This window comes from Pseudophryne corroboree, chromosome 9 (genome assembly GCF_028390025.1).
Source record: "Pseudophryne corroboree isolate aPseCor3 chromosome 9, aPseCor3.hap2, whole genome shotgun sequence".
Taxonomy (NCBI): Eukaryota; Metazoa; Chordata; class Amphibia; order Anura; family Myobatrachidae; genus Pseudophryne; species Pseudophryne corroboree.
Window position 1 is genome coordinate 143,246,896 of NC_086452.1, and position 22,332 is coordinate 143,269,227.

At 41.7% G+C, this 22,332-nt stretch overlaps 1 protein-coding gene across 1 annotated transcript in view; it reads right to left on the bottom strand.

Annotated features, from left to right (window-relative positions):
• The window catches only part of DPYD (dihydropyrimidine dehydrogenase), a 1,751,827-nt gene that overhangs the window by 31,058 nt on the left and 1,698,437 nt on the right, over window positions 1-22,332 (bottom strand). Inside the window, exon 20 of the mRNA XM_063941496.1 lies at window positions 18,915-19,058. Coding sequence (XP_063797566.1) covers window positions 18,915-19,058 — 144 coding nt within the window. The remainder of the gene's footprint in view (window positions 1-18,914; window positions 19,059-22,332) is intronic.

A 22,332-nucleotide genomic window follows, 5' to 3' on the forward strand; every position in this document is an offset into this window, starting at 1 on the left:
ATTGACACTGAGGGAGTTGGTGGTGTGGTTTGCAGGAGCTTGGTTACAAGAGGAAGGGATTTAGTTGGCAGTGGACTGCTTCCGCTGTCAGCCAAAGTTTTATTGAACTTGTCAATGACTTCTGATGAATGCGCTCCAGGTGACGTATAAGAGAGGATGTTACTAGGTGGTTAACGTCCTTACCCCTACTTATTACAGCTTGACAAAGGCAACAAACGGCTTGACACCTGTTGTCCGCATTTCTGTTGAAATAATTCCTCACCGAAGAGGTGATTTTTTTTGTATTTTGACCAGGCATGTCAATGGCCATATTCGTCCCACAGACAACAGGTGTCTCCCCGGGTGCCTGACTTAAACAAACCACCTCACCATTAGAATCCTCCTTGTCAATTTCCTCCCCAGCACCAGCAACACCCATATCCTCATCCTGGTGTATTTCAACAGTGACATCTTCAATTTGACTATCAGGAACTGTACTGCGGGTGCTCCTTCCAGCACTTCCAGGGGGCATGCAAATAGTGGAATGCGCTACCTCTTCCCGTCCAGTGTTGGGAAGGTCAGGCATCGCAACCGACACAATTGGACTCTCCTTGGGGATTTGTGATTTAGAAGAACGCACAGTTCTTTGCTGTGCTTTTGCCATCTTAAGTCTTTTAAGTTTTCTAGCAGGATAATGAGTGCTTCCATCCTCATGTGAAGGTGACCCACTAGTCATGAGGTACATAGGAGAGGGCCTCAGCCGTTCCTTGCCACTCCGTGTCGTAAATGGCATATTGGCAAGTTTACACTTCTCCTCAGACTATTTTAATTTTGATTTTTGGGTCATTTTACTGAACTTTTGTTTTTTGGATTTTACATGCTCTCTACTATGACATTGGGCATCGGCCTTGGCAGACGACGTTGATGGCATTTCATCGTCTTGGCCATGCCTAGTGGCAGCAGCTTCAGCATGAGGTGGAAGAGGATCTTGATCTTTCCCTATTTTACCCTCCACATTTTTGTTCTCCATATTTTAATGTGTGGAATTATATGCCAGTAATATATTGACGACACAGAGGTAGGTAGAGCAGTGGCCTACTGTACAGTACTGCTATATATTATATATTGGTGGTCAGCAAACTGTGCAAAACTGAAATGCACCACAGGTATGGATGGATAGTAAACTTGACGACACAGAGGTAGGTAGAGCAGTGGCCTTCTGTACCGTACTGCTATATATTATATACTGGTGGTCAGCAAACTGTGCAAAACTGAAATGCACCACAGGTATGGATGGATAGTATACTTGACGACACCGAGGTACGTAGAGCAGTGGCCTTCTGTACCATACTGCTATATATTATATACTGGTGGTCAGCAAACTGTGCAAAACTGAAATACACCACAGGTATGGATGGATAGTATACTTTACGACACAGAGGTAGGTAGAGCAGTGGCCTGCTGTACCATACTGCTATATATTTTATACTGGTGGTCAGCAAACTGTGCAAAACTGAAATGCACCACAGGTATGGATGGATAGTATACTTGACAACACAGAGGTAGGTAGAGCAGTGGCCTACTGTACCATACTGCTATATATTATATACTGGTGGTCAGCAAACTATGCAAAACTGAAATGCACCACAGGTATGGATGGATAGTATACTTGACGACACAGAGGTAGGTAGAGCAGTGGCCTACTGTACAGTACTGCTATATATTATATACTGGTGGTCAGCAAACTGTGCAAAACTGAAATGCACCACAGGTATGGATGGATAGTATACTTGACGACACAGAGGTAGGTAGAGTTGTGGCCTACTGTACCGTACTGCTATATATTATATACTGGTGGTCAGCAAACTGCAAAACTGAAATGCACCACAGGTATGGATGGATAGTATACTTGACGACACAGAGGTACGTAGAGCAGTGGCCTTCTGTACCATACTGCTATATATTATATACTGGTGGTCAGCAAACTGTGCAAAACTGAAATGCACCACAGGTATGGATGGATAGTATACTTTACGACACAGAGGTAGGTAGAGCAGTGGCCTGCTGTACCATACTGCTATATATTTTATACTGGTGGTCAGCAAACTGTGCAAAACTGAAATGCACCACAGGTATGGATGGATAGTATACTTGACGACACAGAGGTAGGTAGAGCAGTGGCCTACTGTACCATACTGCTATATATTATATACTGGTGGTCAGCAAACTATGCAAAACTGAAATGCACCACAGGTATGAATGGATAGTATACTTGACGACACACGGGTAGATAGAGCAGTGGCCTACTGTACCGTACTGCTATATATTATATACTGGTGGCCAGCAAACTGTGCAAAACTGAAATGCACCATAGGTATGGATGGAAAGTATACTTGACGACACAGAGGTAGGTAGAGCAGTGGCCTACTGTACCGTACTGCTATATATTATATACTGGTGGTCAGCAAACTGTGCAAAACTGAAATGCACCACAGGTATGGATGGATAGTATACTTGACGACACAGAGGTAGGTAGAGCAGTGGCCTTCTGTACCGTACTGCTATATATTATATACTGGTGGTCAGCAAACTGTGCAAAACTGAAATGCACCACAGGTATGGATGGATAGTATACTTGACGACACAGAGGTAGGTAGAGCAGTGGCCTACTGTACCGTACTGCTATATATTATATACTGGTGGTCAGCAAACTGTGCAAAACTGAAATGCACCACAGGTATGGGTGGATAGTATACTTGACGACACAGAGGTAGGTAGAGCAGTGGCCTACTGTACCGTACTGCTATATATTATATACTGGTGGTCAGCAAATTGTGCAATACTGAAATGCACCACAGGTATGGATGGGATAGTATACTTGACGACACAGAGGTAGAACAGTGGACTACTGTACTGTACTGCTATATATATAGTTATACTGGTGGTCAGCAAAATTCTGCACTGTCCTCCTACTATATACTACAATGCAGCACAGATATGGAGCATTTTTCAGGCAGAGAACGTATAATACTGGTGGTCACTGGTCAGTAAAACTCTGCACTGTCCTCCTACTATATAATACTGCTGGTCCCCAGTCCCCACAATAAAGCAATTAGCACACTGAGCACAGATATTTGCAGCACACTGAGCACAGATATGGAGCGTTTTTCAGGTAGAGAACGTAGATATTTGCACTTGCAGCACACTGAGCACAGATATTTGCAGCACACTGAGCACAGATATTTGCAGCACATTGAGCACAGATATTTGCAGCCCACTGAACATAGAAACTGAGAGGACGCCAGCCATGTCCATTCACGATCATCTCCAATGCACGAGTGAAAAATGGCGGCGATGCGCGGCTCCTTATATAGAATACGAATCTAGCGAGAATCTGACCGCGGGATAATGACGTTCGGGTGCGCTCGGGTTAACCGAGCAAGGCGGGAGGATCCGAGTTGCTCGGACCCGTGCAAAAAAAGGTGAAGTTCGGGTGGGTTCGGATCCCGAGGATCCGAACTTGCTCATCACTAATATATACTGGGGCAAAAAAGTATTTGGACAGCCACCGATTGTGCAAGTTGACCCACTTAAAAAGATGAGAGAGGTCTGCAATTTCCATCATACCTGTAGGTACTTCAACTGTGAGAGACAGAATCTGGAAAAAAAAAACTAGGAAATAACATTGTATGATTTTTGTTGTATGATGTAACAATTTATTTGTATATTCATGCGGAAAATAAATATTTGGACAATAAAAAAGTTTAACTCAATACTTACCTTGTAATATAAGCTCGGTTGGCAATTACAGAGGTCAAACGTTTCCTGTAGTTCTTGACAAGGTTTGCACACACTGTAGCAGGTATTTCGTCCCACTCTTCCATGCAGATCTTCTCTAGATCTGTCATGTATTGGGGCTGTCGCCGGGCAACACAGACTTTCAACTCCCTCCACAGATTTTCTATTGGGTTGAGGTCTGGAGACTGGCTAGGCCACTCCAGGACCTTGAAATGATTCTTACGGAGCCACTCCTTAGTTGCCCGGGCAGTGTGTTTGGGGTCATTGTCATACTGGTAGACTCAGCCACGTTCCATCTTCAATGTTCTTACTGAGGGAAGTAGATTTTTGCCCAAAATCTCATGATACACGGCCTCATTCATCCTCTCCTTAATACGGATCAGTCGTCCTGTCCCCTTTGCAGAAAAGCAGCTTTAAAGCATGATGTTTCCAGTTTCCACCTCCATGCTTCACAGTGCGTATTGTGTTCTTGGGATGCCATTCATCATTCTTCTCCCTCCAAACACGGCGAGTGGAGTTTATTCCAAAAAGTTCGATTTTGCTCTAATCTGACCACATTGCATTCTTCCAATCCTCCTCTGGATCATCCAGATGGTTACTCGCAAACTTTAGATGGGCCTGGACATGTGCTGGCTTAAGCGGGGGGACCATTCGGGTGCTGCAGGATTTCAATCCATGACGACGTAGTGTGTTACTAATGGTAACCTTTGTGACTGTGGTCCCAGCTCTCTAGAGGTCACTGACCAGGTCCCCCCATGTAGTTCTGGGCTGATTCCTCACCGTTCTCAAGATCATTGATACTCCACGAGGTGAGATATTGCATGGAGCCCCAGGTCAAGGGAGATTGTCATTGATCTTGTATTTCTTCCATTTTTTAATAATTGCGTCAACAGTTGATCTATTCTCACCAAGCTGCTTGCCTATTGTCAAGCAGCTCATCCAAGCCTTGTGCAGCTCTACAATTTTGTCCCTGGTGTCTTTAGACAGCTCTGTGGTCTTGGCCATGGTGAAGAGGTAGCAGTCTGACTGAGGGTGTGGACAGGTGTCTTTTATACAGATAACCAGTCCAAACAGGTGCCATTAATACAGGTAACGAGTGGAGGATAGAAGAGATTTTTAAAAAGGAAGTAAAACGTCTGTGAGAAACAGAAATCTTGCTGCTTGGTAGGTGTCCAAATATTTATTTTCCACAAGAATATACAAGTAAATTGTTTAAAAATCATACAATGTGATTGCCTGTTTTTTTTTGTTTTTTTGTTCAGTTTTTGTCTCTCACAGTTGAAGTGTACCAATGATGGAAATTACAGACTTCTCGCATCTTTTTAAGTGGGTCAACTTGCACAATCGGTGGCTGTCCAAATACTTTTTTGCCCCACTGTATATAGCAGTTGAATCAGCACTCACCCTAACATGGTCCTGAATTGCTCCGGTGCCCTCTGGAAATCATTATTTGGAACACATCTCTAAGTGCCGCTGCTTGTCAGATGTGTTCCATATGTGCATATATAGCTAATATATCTGCACTGTTTCTCTAGGTACAGATAGTTCAATCAGTAACAAGTTCAGTAAAAGAAACTAGTCTAATGTTAGTGTTACAATGTAATCAACACAGTTATAAGTGTCAGTTCATGTCTCTGCACAGCATGGTGTTTGTTTTTAATGTGCACTTTTGGCTTGCAGTATCCGGTTCCCTGTGAACGCTGATGTGTTGCTATGGCAACTGCTCGTGACTGGAGTGAGTAACGTCATCAAGGCCCGCTGCCCAGCAACCTGAACATGCGACCAGGGACCGGAGCAGCCTCTTTTTCATGTGGTGTGGGGTATAAGGTAAGATTCAATTCTTTGTTGTAATATTTGTTGTACCTTCCTGAAGACAGGGTGCGAGTCCCCGAAATGTTGAAGGAGTAAATATTGATTGCTGAACCAGATCCTGCAGTGCCGTGTTTTGTGTTCTGCTGTATGCAGAAAACACTTGGATTCTACATAAATTACACAAGGGTACGCAGGCAGCTGAACTTTTGTATGGGAGTGCCGAACCAACTTGCAAACTGTTAAGAATTTCTTGCATAGGAGTTCAAGGGTTAAGGCACCCATCATCAATTGAGTTTATTTTACCGGAGTACTGTGTCAACACCAGTTCACAGTGTACAAACACTCATAGGCGTGCGCAGCACATTTTATCTGGGGGTGCACCGTCGGAGGGGCGTGTCTAGCATGATCTATTGACTTTCAACGCAATATAAAATATCCACCCTTGTACCAATCCTAATAAAGCAGATACATTGTCAGATGTTGTGTTGTGCACCAAACAAACACCCCTGATGGCACTCACTGCAATTACACTGCTGCTCCTCCTCAGCCTGGTCTGGCTCCCCCTCTCTTTTCCCTGCAATCTGCAGCAGCTTACTTACAAATCAGTCAGTCACTCACTGACACTGACAGGTGCAGACTAGTACTGCTGCTGCTGGAAAAACGAGTGACGTGCCAATGCTGCTGCCGACCGCCTGCCAGTATTGAATTTGTCTTCCTAAGAGGAATGCTGGCTGCTTGCTGATCCTCATCAGTGGCTGCCGTTGGCATAGCATAGAAGGAAAGAGGTGGGCGTGTGGCGGGTGTGACGGGTGGGCGTGCTAGCAGCATGACGTAATCATGTCACATCATGCTGTTTTTTGTACATGGAGGTGGAGCCGGGAGTTTGAAAGTCGGTGGCAGTGGCACCCTTGATTAACCCAGGCGTCTGGTAGTAATACAGTCCTGACACGGTGCAGCGCAGAGGGGACAGTAATCAGCCTGCTTGGCGATCGCTGCATCAGGCATGTGAGATCGGGGTACCAGACATTAGGGGGTGCCTGTGCGCACCAGGCACCCCCCCCCCAGCGCACACCTATGCAAACACTATGGATGAAGCGACATCAGAACTCACCAATATCAGCAAAGCACTGGGAATTTCTTCTATGTCAATACCAAGAGGAGAAACATTAACCTTTTCAGACATACAAGCTACAGATATCCTTTTTGCAGAGGAGGCTACAGATATATCAGCAGAGTTAAATATTGAGACACTATACCATCAATTATTATGTTTAAGGAGAAGAGAAACAGATTTCTTGCTACATGGGACTTCACTGTCTGACTACTATAGACAAAAAATGATCCCAAGGGGGTTTAGAGTGCGCAATACCCACACAATCGGTCGGAGCAATGCAGAGTTCTGCCGGCGCTGGATCGCTGTATTGAATAAATGCAGTTTTGATTTGATGCTCCTAGTAATATAGGAGGCAGGCAAAGAACTAAAGCTGGCACGATCCAGAATTGATGACATCAAAATTGCTCATGACACGGAACTCTCTAACACAGAATATGACAAATGGTGGTCTAAATTGAATTCGCAATGTGAAACATATAAAAAGGAATTAATCCGTTTTAAGAAAGCGAAACTGACAACAGTACAACAAGATTACGATGAAAACATGGTATACAGATGGATACATGGAGGAGATACGAGAAGAAATACGCGGTTTCAGAATAGACCTAATTGGCGCAATAAACGTGGACCTAAAGATCGGACACAGTCATCTCAAAGTGATAGCGATTTCGCTATTGTCGATTCAGATGAACCATCAACATCTACTCTCCCCCCTTTAGCAATGAAAATGCACCACGCTGGAGGCACAAAAAGCAAAAAACCCGATGTGGCAAACAAAACGAAAGAGACTTCAAAAGCCGCATCAAAAAAGAAAAACCAAAGCTAATATTCAATTTGTCTTCTCATCCCCTTTCAGAAATAGAGAGAGTGCTTAACAAAGGACTTACCTTCGTACCAACATCGTTGCATAACGAGTTTGAGTGGCAAATTGATTTGCATAGGATGAACCGGGGTTGAGACTTAAAGAATTTTTTCAAATGCAACCAGCACAGGCACAGACCAGTACTATTGAAACCTTTTGTCGTCAGAGAATTAAGTCCAAATTCGACCCGCCTTCAAGTAATCCATCAATAAAAACGTTTACACGACTAATGGACAACTCTATGACCAAGTACACTACAGCACAACCCAGAGCACACTATAATTTATTCAGGCAAGAAAGAGAAGCTTTGATTAAACTGTCTAAAGACACAAGCATCACGATACGTCCAGCGGATAAGGGAGGCGGCATTGTTTTGCAAAATTTGGAGGATTATAAAGAGGAAATTTATGCCCAATTAGCAGATACACAGACGTACTGTATCAGAAATTGTCCACTAATCCAACAGCACAATATCAAATGGAGTTACAGGGCATCTTACAAAACTTTGTGTCTTCGGGACAAATAGACACAAAGCTTTCTGAGGCATTAGTACAAAAGTTCCCTATCACTCCAATCATATACACAATTCCAAAGATACACAAAAATGCGACTAAGCCGCCTGGACATCCAATCATTTCCGCACGTGACTCCCTGTATTACCCTATCTCGCAGTTTTTGGATAAATTATTACAACCGCTTGTTTCTCAAAGACCGACATACCTAAAGGATACGACTACATTTTTAAATCTTTTACAGGGAGATCTAGACATCAGGCCACACACAATTATGTGTGTCATGGATGTCAAGAGTCTTTACACATGCATCCCACATGATGCTGGGCTGCATGCAATGGAAGCATTCATATCCTCAAATGATGTTGGTCTTGACAAAAACACTTTTTTGAAATTATTATCATTAATTTTGACCAGAAATTACTTTCTGTTTAATGGTCAGTATTTCCTTCAAGTCTCTGGGTGTGCGATGGGGTCCCCTGTGGCGCCATCGTATGCACATGTTTTTATGTTTCACCAGGAGGAACTTTTATTTTTTCAGCATCCACAATTTACTGCTCATATTGGTCTATTCACACGCTATATAGACGACCTCTTCATGCTTTGGCATGGAGGTACAGATCAATTTGAAGAATTCATGATGTCCATTAATAATGCAGACTCACCTGTAAAATTCACGTATCGCTCCAGTTCCACCAGTATTGACTTTCTAGACGTGTCAGTAGCTTTATCAGATAGGAAGATCTCGACAACCATTTTTCAAAAACCGATGGATAGAAATACCTTGCTATTTGCCAGCAGTCAACATCCACCTCCTCTCAAAAGGGGTTTACCCTTCTCCCAAATGCTATGTGTGGCAAGGATCACTAGTAATCCTATGGATGTACCAAGCCAATTAGATCAGATGATTGTGACGTTCCGAGAGAGGGGCTATTGTTATTCAGATTTGCTCGCCACAAAAAGACGAGTTATGAATCTTCAGCGGGAGGATCTATTAAAATCTAAACCACCTTCTCGAGAGTCACCACTTACGACTCATCTAGCGCTGTCATTCCAAGAGCTCAAAAAGCCACATGGCCAATTATTGCCACAGATAAAACCCTACCGGGTTTACAAAAACTTCGTCCTATGACATGCTATAGACGGAACCGCAATATACGTGACTGGGTAGTTTGCACGGATGTGACCGACTACAGCTTGTTTAATTATTCCAACAAAAAAACGGGATGCTACAAATGTCCCTCATGCACCACATGCAACTACATGGTACCAGGAGCGACCTTTTCTCATCCACATTCGGGTAAAACCCTAAGCATTAGACATGTAGTATCCTGCAATACCAGATTTGTTGTGTACATCATCATATGTCTATGTGGACTATACTATGTAGGGATGACATCACAGGCCTTTAAGGAACGCATGGCATTACATCGCTCTGCGATAAAGGCAGCACTGGACGGCAAACCCATGGACCAACCGGTAGCATCACATTTTAAACATAAAGGGCACCAAATGTCATCATTAAATTACAAAATCATTGACCACATCCCTCAACCATTCCGGGGCGGTGATAGAATGGCTATGCTAATTAAAAGAGAGGCATCATGGATTTATAGACTCAATACAGTGGCTCCGCATGGTCTAAATGAAATAATTTCCTGGAACATTTTACTTTAGTGATTGTCCACCCTTGTGGTTATACAAGGGGATACCTGAGTCTGAACGACAATCTGTCGGAACAATCTATTTCTATGTTCGCCTTTCTGGGACACTGGCATATTATAATAATGCATTTATAGTCATCTATAATAGTTTGATACTGTAAGGATTATTCAGGTAGAATGGCCAGCATAGTTAAATTCTGACATAGCTAATATATCTGCACTGTTTCTCTAGGTACAGATAGTTCAATCAGTAACAAGTTCAGTAAAAGTAACCAGTCTAATGTTAGTGTTACATTGTAATTAACACAGTTATAAGTGTCAGTCCATGTCTCTGCACAGCATGGTGTTTGTTTTTAATGTGCACTTTTGGCTTGCAGTATCCGGTTCCCTGTAAATGCTGATGTGTTGCTATGGCAACCGCTCGGGACTGGAGTGAGTGACGTCATCAAGGCCCGCCGCCCAGCAACCTGAACATGCGACTAGGGACCAGAGCAGCCTCTTTTTCACGTGGTGTGGGGTATAAGGTAAGATTCAATTCTTTGTTGTAATGTTTGTTGTACCTTCCTGAAGACGGGGTGCGAGTCCCCAAAACGTTGAAGGAGTAAATATTGATTGCTGAACCAGATCCTGCAGTGCCGTGTTTTGTGTTCTGCTGTATGCAGTAAACACTTGGATTCTATATATATATAAATATATATATATATATATATATATATATACCAGATGTATATCCAGACCAAAGATCCAGAATAGAGGGCACTCACCAGTCCAACTTCAATTAAAGGATTTATTAATACATCAGAATCAGCTCATAATGTCGACGTTTCGGCTTTGATAATCCTTTTTCAAGGCAGCCCAGGAGACATCTGCTCAGCATGCCAGGAACAAGCATATATCGACAAAATTTGATCCGCTTTAAAAAGGATAAGCTTGTCAAGGTCCAGAGAGACTATACACAAAGACAAGTTTACCCATGGCTTGGTAACGCTACCTCTAACCAAGGTCAACATTTTTCTAAACGGAGAGTTCCCTTTAGAAAATACAGGGACACAGCACCAGCTACAAGCACGTCAGCTAGTGATTCAGAGGCGGCCTCTTCATCCAATCAATCTCGTGAGACACATATCCCTTTAGAACAACCAGCAGGGGTGAGATCGACACGGGCCAACAAAACCCCTCCCAAAGGACGAGGAAGAGGACAAGGACGAGGCGCTCGCAGCAAAATCAAAGGATCCTCCGGACAAAATCCTCCGCGAGCCTGAAGGAACTTATCTTTAACCTGTCTTCTACACCCTTGTCAGATCAGGAATATCGCTTATTAGCCAAGGGATTGTCTTTTGTGCCAGCCAGAGACCCGGATCCACTCACTTGGAAAGTGGAAGTCCATCGCCTTGGTCGAACTTTGAGACGTAAAGAGTTCTTTAACTCTAGATCTTCTAATGACTTGTGTCAATTGATACCTCCACAATTACGTATAATTATGCCTGGTTCCAGTTTTGACCCCCCCAGTTTGAATCCTTCCATTAAAACCTTCCTTAGGATGGTAGAAAGGGAGGGCACTCTTCCTAGTACTGCCTCATTCAGCAATTTATCCAGGGGAGAGCACAAGATTTTAAAAGGTTTAGCTGATCGCACGGACATAGTAGTCCGCAAAGCTGACTAAGGGGGTGCCATAGTGGTCCAGGATTTGACGGCATACATTAAAGAATGTGACCGTCAGCTTAGTGACACAGCTACTTACACTAAACTCACTAGGGACCCCACTTCTGAATATAAAAGTGAATTAGATCACTATCTGCAGGGGGTCTGTGAGCAGGACCTCATTTCAGTTGAAGTTAAGCAGGCCCTTTTGGTTGATTTCCCTAGGGTACCCTTGTTTTACACGGTCCCGAAGGTACATAAGTCACTAGAGGATCCCCCAGGCCGACCCATTGTGTCGGCACGTGGCTCATTGTACCATCCGGTATCAGTATTTTTGGATGCCTATTTGAATCCATGTGTCCAAGCTATCCCGTCCTATCTTAAGGACACCACTTCACTGTTGGTACAGATGCAGAACCTTGATAGCTTGCCACCACATATCTTGCTCTGCAGTGCAGACGTCACTAGTCTTTACACCTGTATTCCGCATGATGCGGGTGTTGAGGCAGTGCGTCTGCTACTGCAGGACAATGAATTGTATAAAGGTCCTGATTTAGGAGTGTTTTTGAAACTACTGCACATGGTATTGAGTCGTAATTACTTTATCTTCAATGGAACATTTTTCTTGCAGCAGGCTGGTTGTGCGATGGGGTCAGCTGTGGCCCCATCGTACGCCAATGCCTTCATGTACCAGGTGGAACAACAGATGTTCTATTTGAACACTGCAGTCATGCAGCATGTTATATACTATAAACGGTATATAGACGATCTAATAGTCTTCTGGGGGGGTACCAGGGAGGAGCTTGTGGACCTGTGGGAGAGCCATAATACGACCTCACAAGTGGTCAAATACACATATGCCATAGATGAGGTCAGTATTAATTATCTTGATGTTCTCATCACTTGTTCTAACCACAAGATATCTACGGCTATTTACATTAAGCCCACGGATCGCAATATGCTCCTTAGCCATCAAAGCTTCCACCCATTAGCGCTTAAGCAAGGGTTACCGTACTCCCAGTTTTTACGAGTAAGACGGATTACCTCAGACCCACAAGAAACAGTGGTGGCATTAGACAACATGCTGACTAAATTTGCGTATCGAGGTTACCCATTGCGAGAGTTACAGGCGGCCAAAACAAAGGTCTTAAACATACCACGTGAACATACCTTACAACCCTTAAAGGCCTCTAATGACCATAAAAGACTAGCCTGGGTTAACACCCACACTACTGCTAGTAAGAGAGTGATACGAAAGGCCAAACAAATGTGGCCTATCATTCAGACAGATCACAATATGTCATCTTTAGCGGAGACACGTATCATGCCTTGCTATACCCGTGGGAAAAACTTGGGTGATATGGTTATGAAGCTTGATGTTACTAATCTCACCAAGCTTAAGGAGTCTCTTTTTTTGAGACAAAAATTAGGCTGTTATCGTTGTTTGGGATGTGCAACATGTAACACCTTGATGTCAGGCGCCACATTCAACCACCCACACACCGGCCGTAAAATAAAAATACATCATAGACTCACGTGCACCACCACACATGTAGTTTACCTCCTAATTTGCCCGTGTGGGTTGGCCTATATTGGCAAAACAATTCGCCAATTTAGGTAACGTATGGCCCTACACCGCAGTGCCATCAAGAAAGCGTATGAGAAGGGACAGAGCGAGCAGCCCTTTGCTCGACATTGCCTGGAGGCCAAACATAATGTTGCATCAATTAGGGCTATTCTAATAGATCATGTACCCAAGTCACATAGGGGGGGTGATAGGAATAGGACCCTTATGCAAAAGGAATCCAGATGGATATTTTCATTGGGGACTATTTCCCCTAAGGGCCTTAACGAGAATCTGGGTTTGCAATGCTTTATGTAATCATACTAATGGCTTTGTGGTCTTTACTTACGCACACTAGTTTAGTATACTATAGTTGGTTCTAGTGTTTAGTATAAGCCATGATGGCACTAATAGTATGTATTTTTGTGTAATATTACTGCTATTAATAAGAAGGGACTTACGAGCTATTTATGTCAGAGCCTGTTTTTAAATGATGTTTATGTTTCACTTTGTTTATTTTTGATTTTTTCGATTTTATTTGCTATAGCCAGTACCAACAGGCGGCTCTATGGACGCAGTGTGTTGGCGTCCCGGCTACTATGGATGCTCCCTGCGACACGGCGCGCCATGATGACGTCACCCGCGAGACGCGGCAGTGCACCGGGAGAGCGGCATCGCTGGCGTGCAGTGGAGCAGGTGAGTGTCATTAGACCTTATTATGATTTTGATTTTGGTGGGGATTTAAGTCAGTGTGTTGTTGCACAATTGTTATTACTGCCCTGAGGACGGAGGAAACTCCGAAACATGTCGGTTGTTGAATAAAAGTTTATATGGAATTCAGACTGCTGAGTGCCGCCTGCTTTACCCTTGGAAGTATTCAGTGGGACACCATTCCCTCACGGAGGGCACCGCAGCACGTTTATCACTCTATTGCCTTGAGTGCCGGACACCATCACGATATTTATATATATATATATATATACCCACACAGGTTGGGTCGACCTAGTAGTGGTTGCATTAGGTAATTATGGTCGCATTAGTAATTATGCATTAGGTTAACATGGTATATAGGTCAAAATGGTCCCTAGGTCGACATGGAAAAAGGTTGACATAAGTTTTTAAAAAAAGGTTGACATGAGTTTAAAAAAATTTTATTTTTTATTTTTTCATACTTTACGGTCCACGTGGACTACGATTGGGAATAGTAACCTGTGCCGAGCATAGTGAGGCATCTTGCCTGAAGCATGGCAAGCAAAGTCAGCCATGCAAGGGGACACGGTGCACTAATTGGAGTTCCTGGTCACTTTACATAGAAAACTACACCAAATTGTTTTTTAAAACTCATGTCGACCTTTTTCCATGTTGTCCTTGTTCATGTCAACCTAATGACTGTGTCAACCTATATCAGGTGTTGACCTAATCACTGTTGACAAATAGTGGTCGACCTAATGACTGTCGACCCTATGATCCACACCCACACACTCATGTCCTTGTCCCCCTGTCCTGTACGTGTCACTCCTCTCTCCTGTTCCCTCTGTCCTGTCCCCCCTGTCCTGGTCCTATGACCTTTGTCCTGTACTGTCCCCTCTGTCCTATCACCTCTTTCCTGTCCTCACTGTATTATCCCAGTCCCCACTATCATATCTCTGTCCCCTCTGTCCCAGCGCTATCACTATTCCTTCCAGTTCCCTCTGCCCTATCCTTATCCTCTCTGACCTTGCCCTGTCACCTCTGTTCTCTACCTGTCACTCCTCTCTCCTGTCCCCTCTGTTCTGTCCTTGCTCCATCTGTTCTGGTCCTGACACCTGTGTTTTAGCCCTGTCCATGCCACCTTTATCCTGGCCCTGTCACTTCTGTACTGTCCCTCTCACCTCTTTCCTGCCCTTCACCTCTGCCCTGGTCCTGTCCACGCTATCATGTCTCAGTCACCCCTATTTCCTGTATTTCTATTCTATCCCGTCCCTTTTCTCTCTGTCCTACTTCTAACTCTCTCCCTGTCACCCAGTGTCTTCCTGCAACCCACTATCTCCATCAGCCACTATCTCCCGGTCTCCCTTTCCCTCTCCAGTCACCCACTATCTCCCTATTACCCCTGCCTCCCCAGTCACCCACTATCTCCCTGTCTCCCTCACCCCAATTATCTCCCTGGGGCAGTGGGAGTGCGCCAGACAGAATCTTGCCTAGGGCATTAAATTGGCTAGGGCCAGAATTGAATGTATGCAGGGTGTACATAGGCCCCTGGTCAAGGGGGGTTCTGCACTGCAAACCGTGTGCCCATGGTGTGCCATGCAAGGATCCCCCCTTATATTATCTGTCAACTAAATATTATTCAAGTGATATCTTTGAAAAAATGATGCCTGTGCAATGTGCCAAATCCTTTATACTATCATCATCGCATGTGTCACTTTTCACAATTTTTTTTACTTGAAAGACCAATCCGCCAGTTGAAGGTGATGGGTGCACTGTACAGAGGGATGCTGCACATGAGCCATCCCAGTTCTCATAACGTCTCTGAAAAGAACTTAAAATAATATTTGAAATCTGACTTTAGCTTACCTTTATATAACATGATGTACTCCTCCTGCTAAGTTCAGTTTCCATTAGGGTGCAAAGATTTTCAGAATCCATTAAACTTTATTATATAGAGCTGCGACCTCCCTAACTCCTAGCAGCCACAGGCATAATATGAGCAAAGCTTACCATCATCAAAATAGACATGTGATCCATGCACAAGGCACTTACAGAGTAAAGTCCATTGACCCTTTCTTTCAAACATATTTATAGCCAGCTCAACACATTCCCTACCCTAACATTGTAAATCAGGATTAGCTCCCATGCCACCATTGACATATTTTGTCACCAATACGATGCTAATATCCATGTGAAGTCATCATCATTTAGAAGCCTGGACGTGCTACTGCCTAAATAAAAAAATCCTAAATTACACAGTCTAGTCATGACCCTACTTTAGAATATAACTGTAGTAGACTAATAAAAAGTCCTGTAAAAAAATTAGACTGCCTAAAAAATTTTTTTTAGCCAAGTAAGAAGATATTTACAAACCTTTGTTGCTTTTCACACCATTAGTTTTTCACACATTTGTGCATTTATGTTCTATCCAGTTATAATTTAGTAGAGCAGGTGCTAACTCGTAGCGATGCCCGAAATTGTGGAAAACTGATTCTAAAATTGGTATGTGGGATAAGGTCTTTGAAAATCTGTTTGAAATTCTCAAAACTGACATTAGCTAAATATAAATGGAGTAAATTTGAGCATTGCAAAAAAGATCGGACATGTTACAGTTTGAATGCATTTCATTTTAACACTTTATTAGTGCACATTTTTGAACCTCAAACACAGTGATGTTCACTATTCATATAAAGCATATGTTAAAAAATACTATAAAGGTCAGGTATTGAATAGTATATAATAATCTGAACATTTTAACAACAAATGTGGAACAGTAATGGGGAACCTGGCGCATGGAAATTAGTTTATAACATCAATCTCAAACTTAAGGCCCATATAGACGGGCCGATGCGGGAGAGATGTGTGCTGAGCGAACCGCTCAGCACACATCTCTCCCACCGCTCAGCACATCGCGATCTGTGCTGAGCGTGCGGGGGGAGATGGGGGGCCGCTAACTTCACCCAGCGGGTGAAGTGAGTGACCCGCTAGATTGGCCTGCATGCAGGCCAATCTAGCAGCAGCGATAGCGATGTGCGGGGCCGCACATCGCTATCGTTGAGGGGGCTACACACGGAGCGATCATGCTGATATTCTAAGCAATCTAGTCAGATTGCTTAGAATATCGCTCCGTGAGTACCCCCCTTTAGACGATCAAAACAAATCTGCTTATATTGTAGAAAGTATTGTTAACATGTTAGAATCTAGGAAACTAATTAAACAAATACATTTAGAACCAATTTGAAATTTGAACATTTTTACCTATTAGTATTGGGATCCAATGGTGATCATAAACCGGAAGTTTTTATTTGTATGGAAAGTATTTTTGTTTTTTTAACCTTTCTTATATTTCTCATTGAATGACAATGATTGTTTAATATGTAGCTTTTTCTGTTCTCAGAAAATATTTTTCTCTGTTTAATGTGCCATTATTGTGTTTTTCTTGATAACTTAAAATTGTTCTTGGAAATTGAAATACTTGTCTATTAACAGGGACCAAGAAATTGGATTTTGTTTATTGTTAAAACTCTAGGAGTAGATTTATTAGAACTTCTAAAACAGACAAGTGGTGGCGTTGCCCATAGCAACCAGTCAGATTCTGTCTATCATTTTCTAAAATGCAATAAAGAATTGATAGCTAGAATCTGATTGGTTGCTACCACCACATGTCTAGTTTAGAAACTTAGTAAATCTACCCCCTAGAGCAGTGGTTTTTAAACTTTTTGCCATGGGTTGGTATTCCAGGAACAATTCAAATTATTTATGGTCAATGTAATAGGCAAAACCAGTGCTGGGGCTGTCAACCATAAAATATGTGGACAAACAGAAGTATATATTGTCCTGGCACCACACAACTGAACGTAAGGATGAGATATAAACACAATTTACTTAATTTAACCATTTTTTAGAAATTTTTCAGCAAAAAACTTTTGGCCTTGGATGCCGTGAAAAAAATTCTGATACTCTAGGGCGCCGTGATTCAAAAAGGTTTGGGAACCACTGCCCTAGAGTTTGATCCATGGATAGCATAAGTCATGCAATTTGAGGAGATGCACTGATGAGGAGAAGAAGGAGAAGAAGGAGAAGAAGAAGGAGAAGGAGAAGAAGAAGGAGAAGAAGAAGAAGTAGAATTTCTCCTTATATTTACAGATGTTACCCCAAAAAATATCATTAACTTCCCTGTCACTGACCCTACAATTCCCATTGCCATAAAGGTTAGAGCAGGAAACATTTTTTTCTAAAATAAAATATCTTTTAGGCAAAAAGTTAAAATGAGTTTGGATGTTTTATTTGTTACAGTTTGATTTCCTGACTTTAGATGAGAACTATGTTCCATTTCGTCATTATAAAATTAGTCTCCTTATTATGCTGTAAACACACTAATATTGACCAAACAAAATGTAATAATATAACTAGTATTTCAGACCCTGCATATGCCAGGTCACCTTGTCCACCTCTCGATCCGTCCCAAGTTCCCCACTCCATCTCGTGACCCAGTGGGCCCTCTGTCATTTCCAGTTAAGGGGGAACGCACTACACTGTAGGTGCACCGCCCTCCCACTGCACATGCATGTTGGAGGCAAGTCAGACTTTTGTAGATTATTATATAGAAAACAGTATCGATCAACCTTTTAACAGTAACAAAAGTTGTAAAAATAAATACATACTGTATGGATGTGTACCACAACCTACTGTTACTGTTCCTTTAATATTTTTTATCAAATAAAGTAATACTTTTAGAAGTTTTCATTTCATTGCACACTAGCACTGTGTGAGAGATATAACTAACACAATGTTATTTAACAATCAAAAGGAAGGAACAAAGAGTGCAGCCATCCTTGAATATTACAAAACTAATTATACCTTAACAGAACATCTGTGATTCTTTATAAATCAGCTCCGCATTTTGACTACAGTCAGTCACTTATTTGCAAAGTACATTTTAAGACAGAAAGGAATAGCGGGGGGCCCAAATAAACCATTCTAATTAAAATGTGTCAGAGCTATCTAATGATTTAGGCACTGTATATATTAGATAGAAAATGAACATTAGACAACCTTGCATATTATATATAGAGGGTTTTTTGTAAACTCATTTCTCAATTCCATGTGCAAAATAGTTTACGGGTAATACATTGTTGTGTTTATACGACCAATATGAATTATTCTAATTTCAAGAAACAATATTTCAATAATGATCATATTGGTTTCACCATTGGCAATATCCTGAACACCAATATATAATACTATTTTTATGATAGACTGTTTAATTTTATTTTACCTTGACTGCTGGAACAGGTTTCTTTGGCAGAAAATGCTTCTCCATATCTGCAGAAAGACTTGGGTTGTCAGAAAGCAATCTGATCTTGTTCTCTGCTAAGATCATTTTTCGTTGCTCCAAAAATGGTCCAAAGCTTGGAAGCTTCTGAACAACACAGGGAGATAAAAAAACAAAACACACTAGTGAAAAATCCAATATTACAAAAAATGTGCTTTTCTTTTGCAATAATGTAAGGGATTTTGAATTAGTGACACAATAAGTGAGAGACAATATGGTATATAGAAATTATGTCCATAGCATAAGGGAAGATACTAACGTCAGTGAGTGTGTGTGTGTGTGTGTGTGTGTGTGTGTGTGTGTGTGTGTGTGTAAGGGGGTGTTAGAAAGTCTTAATGGGTCAAATAGAGATAGTAGTGAGGAAGGCTGTATTAAGTATGATGGGGTGGAAAGGGAGGGAGGAAAATAACAGTGGGTAAGGGTAAGTCTAGAAAGGCACTTGTAAATATAGATAAGATGCCATTAACACAAACGGGCAAGGGAGATGCTAAGCTAAAATGTTTGCTTGTGTACGCAAGAAGCCTATCAGGTAAAATGGGGGAATTGGAATGACTTGCATCAAAATCTCAGTATGATATTACAGGTATTACAGAAACATGGAGGTATGACTCTCACGACTGGGTTGCAAATTTGGAGGGATATTCTCTTTTCAGGAGGGACAGGGCTACCAAAAGGGAAGGAGGGGTATGTATCTTTTTTAAACCATCTCTAAAACCAAACTTAATAGATGGTATTTACGAGGGGACTGGAGATAACATGGAGTCACTATGGGTTGAGATCACAAGTGGGAGCACTGAGGCAAAGAAACTAGTCATTGGCACATGCGACAAGAAACTGGATATTAGCGTATATGATGAGGAACAACTCTTATTGCAAATTGAAAAAGCTACAGGAATTGGGGACATCCTAGTGTTAGGGGATTTTAACTATCTGGATATAAATTGGAGTAATGATTCATGTGTAAAAACTAAGAGCAGCAGGTTCTTAAATACATTAAAGGATCAATACTTGACTCAATTAGTCGAGGACCCAACTAGAGGTAAAACTATTCTGGACCTAGTTATTAACAATAATGTTGACATTATATCAAACACTAAAGTTGGGGAGACCTTAGGAAACAGTGACCACTATATGATCACATTCGACATCAGTTTCAAGAAACATAGCTATAAGGGAACAACGAAACATTTAACTTTAGAAAAGCTAACTTCAATATGCTGAGACAGGCACTAAACGATATTGACTGGGAAGTTTTGTTTCATGGTAAAGACACAACGGAAATGTGGGTAGATTTTAAAGGGTTGCTTGATAGCAATATTCACAAATTCATTCCCATGAACAATAAATGCAGGAGTAATAAGCACAAGCCAATGTGGCTCAATAAGGAGGTCAAAGAAGCAATGGCTAAAAAGAGGTGTGCTTTGAAAACATTTAAATCTAATAAAGAGAAGAAGTCATTCCAGCTTTATAAGTAATGCAATAAAAAATTAAAAAAAGTAATAAGGGCAGCTAAAATTGAAAACGAAAGACACATCACTATAGAGAGTAAAACCAATTCTAAAAAGATTTAGAAATACATAAACAGTAAAAGATTAAAGGAGAACGTATGCCCACTAAAAGATGAATTGGGAGTTTTGATAAAATAAAAGCTGAAATACTGAACAAATTTTTTTCCTCAGTATTCACCAGGGAGGATCAGATGGTGAGAATAGTGCATAACGATAGTGAAGGTAATGACTCTTGCCTTGATACTTGTTTGAGTGAGGAAGTAGTCCTGGAGAGACTAAGAAACATGAAGATTAATAAATCACCAGGCCCAGATAGTTTTCATCCAAGGGTTATTATTATGGAGTTTAGGTCGCAGCTAGCAAAACCCCTATACATGATTTTCCATAGTTCAATTAGATCAGGCATGGTACCTATGGATTGGTGCATAGCTGAGGTAGTGCCTTTATTTAAAAAGAGAACTAAATAAATAATCCTGGGAACTATAGACCAGTTAGTTTAACCTCTATAGTGGGTAAAATATTGGAAGGTATTTTGAGGGATAGCATACAGGATTATCTGCAGGTTAGTAAGATTATTAGCAAAAGTCAGCATGGGTTTGTAAGGGACAGAACATATCAAACTAACTTAATCAGCTTCTATGAGGAAGTGAGCGATAATCTTGACCAGGAAAAACCAGTGAATGTGGTGTATTTAGATTTTGCAAAGCCTTTGATACAGTGCCTCACAGGAGACTGATCATCAAATTAAGGAAACCTGGCCTAGGATATACTATTTGCACATGGATAGTTAATTGGCTGGAAAACAGAGTACAACAAGTAGTGGTCAACGGGATGTTCTCCAGCTGGGCACCAGTAGTCAGCGGAATATCACAAGGGTCCGTACTTGGCCTGCTACTGTTCAATATATTTATCAATGATCTCGGAAAAGGCCTGGAAAGCACAGTGTCAATCTTTGCAGACGAAAATAAACTGTGTAAAGTAATTAATTCAGAAAGCGATGTGGAGTCTCTGCAGATGACTTATTTAAACTTGAAACCTGGGCGTCTAAATGGGGAATGAGGTTCAATATAGAAAAATTCAAAGTTATGCATTTTGGGACAAAAAGTACAAACATGCATCCTACACTCTAAATGGGGAAAATATAGGGGTAACCATGGTGGAAAAAGATTTGGGGGTGCTCATAGATAATAGTTTTAGTAACAGTACACAATGTCAAAATGCAGCAAAAAAGGCAAATAAAGTGCTTGCGTGCATAAAACGGGGCATTGAGACAAGGGACAAGGATGTAATCCTGCCACTGTACAAATCATTGGTATGTCCACACCTTGAATATTGTGTTTATTTTTGGGCACCATATTATAAAAAAGATATCGTGGAACTATAAAGAGTTCAAAGGCGAGCTACTAAATTGATTAAAGGGTTAGAGACACTGGAGTACGAGGAAAGGCTTACTAGGTTAAATATGTATACACTAGAAAAGAGGCGTCTAAGAGGAGACTATTAAAATCTTCAAGTATGTAAAGGGTCATTACAAGGAGTAAGCAGGGGATTTGTTTATTAAAAGAACTCTGTATAGGACACGTGGGCACTCGCTGAGGCTAGAGGAGAGAAAATTCCGTATACAACATAGGAAAGGGTTCTTCATTATAAGGGCAATAAAGATTTGGAACTCCCTGCCGGGGAAAGTAATAATTGGAGACTCTGTAAATGCATTTAAAAACAGATTGGACACATTTGTTACTAAAAAAAGTATCCAGGTTATAGCATTTAGTATAGTGACATTAATATCTGGTAGTGGTAAGAATCATAATTGTCAATTGGTACTAAACCATTACTTCAGCAGGTGCATTGTC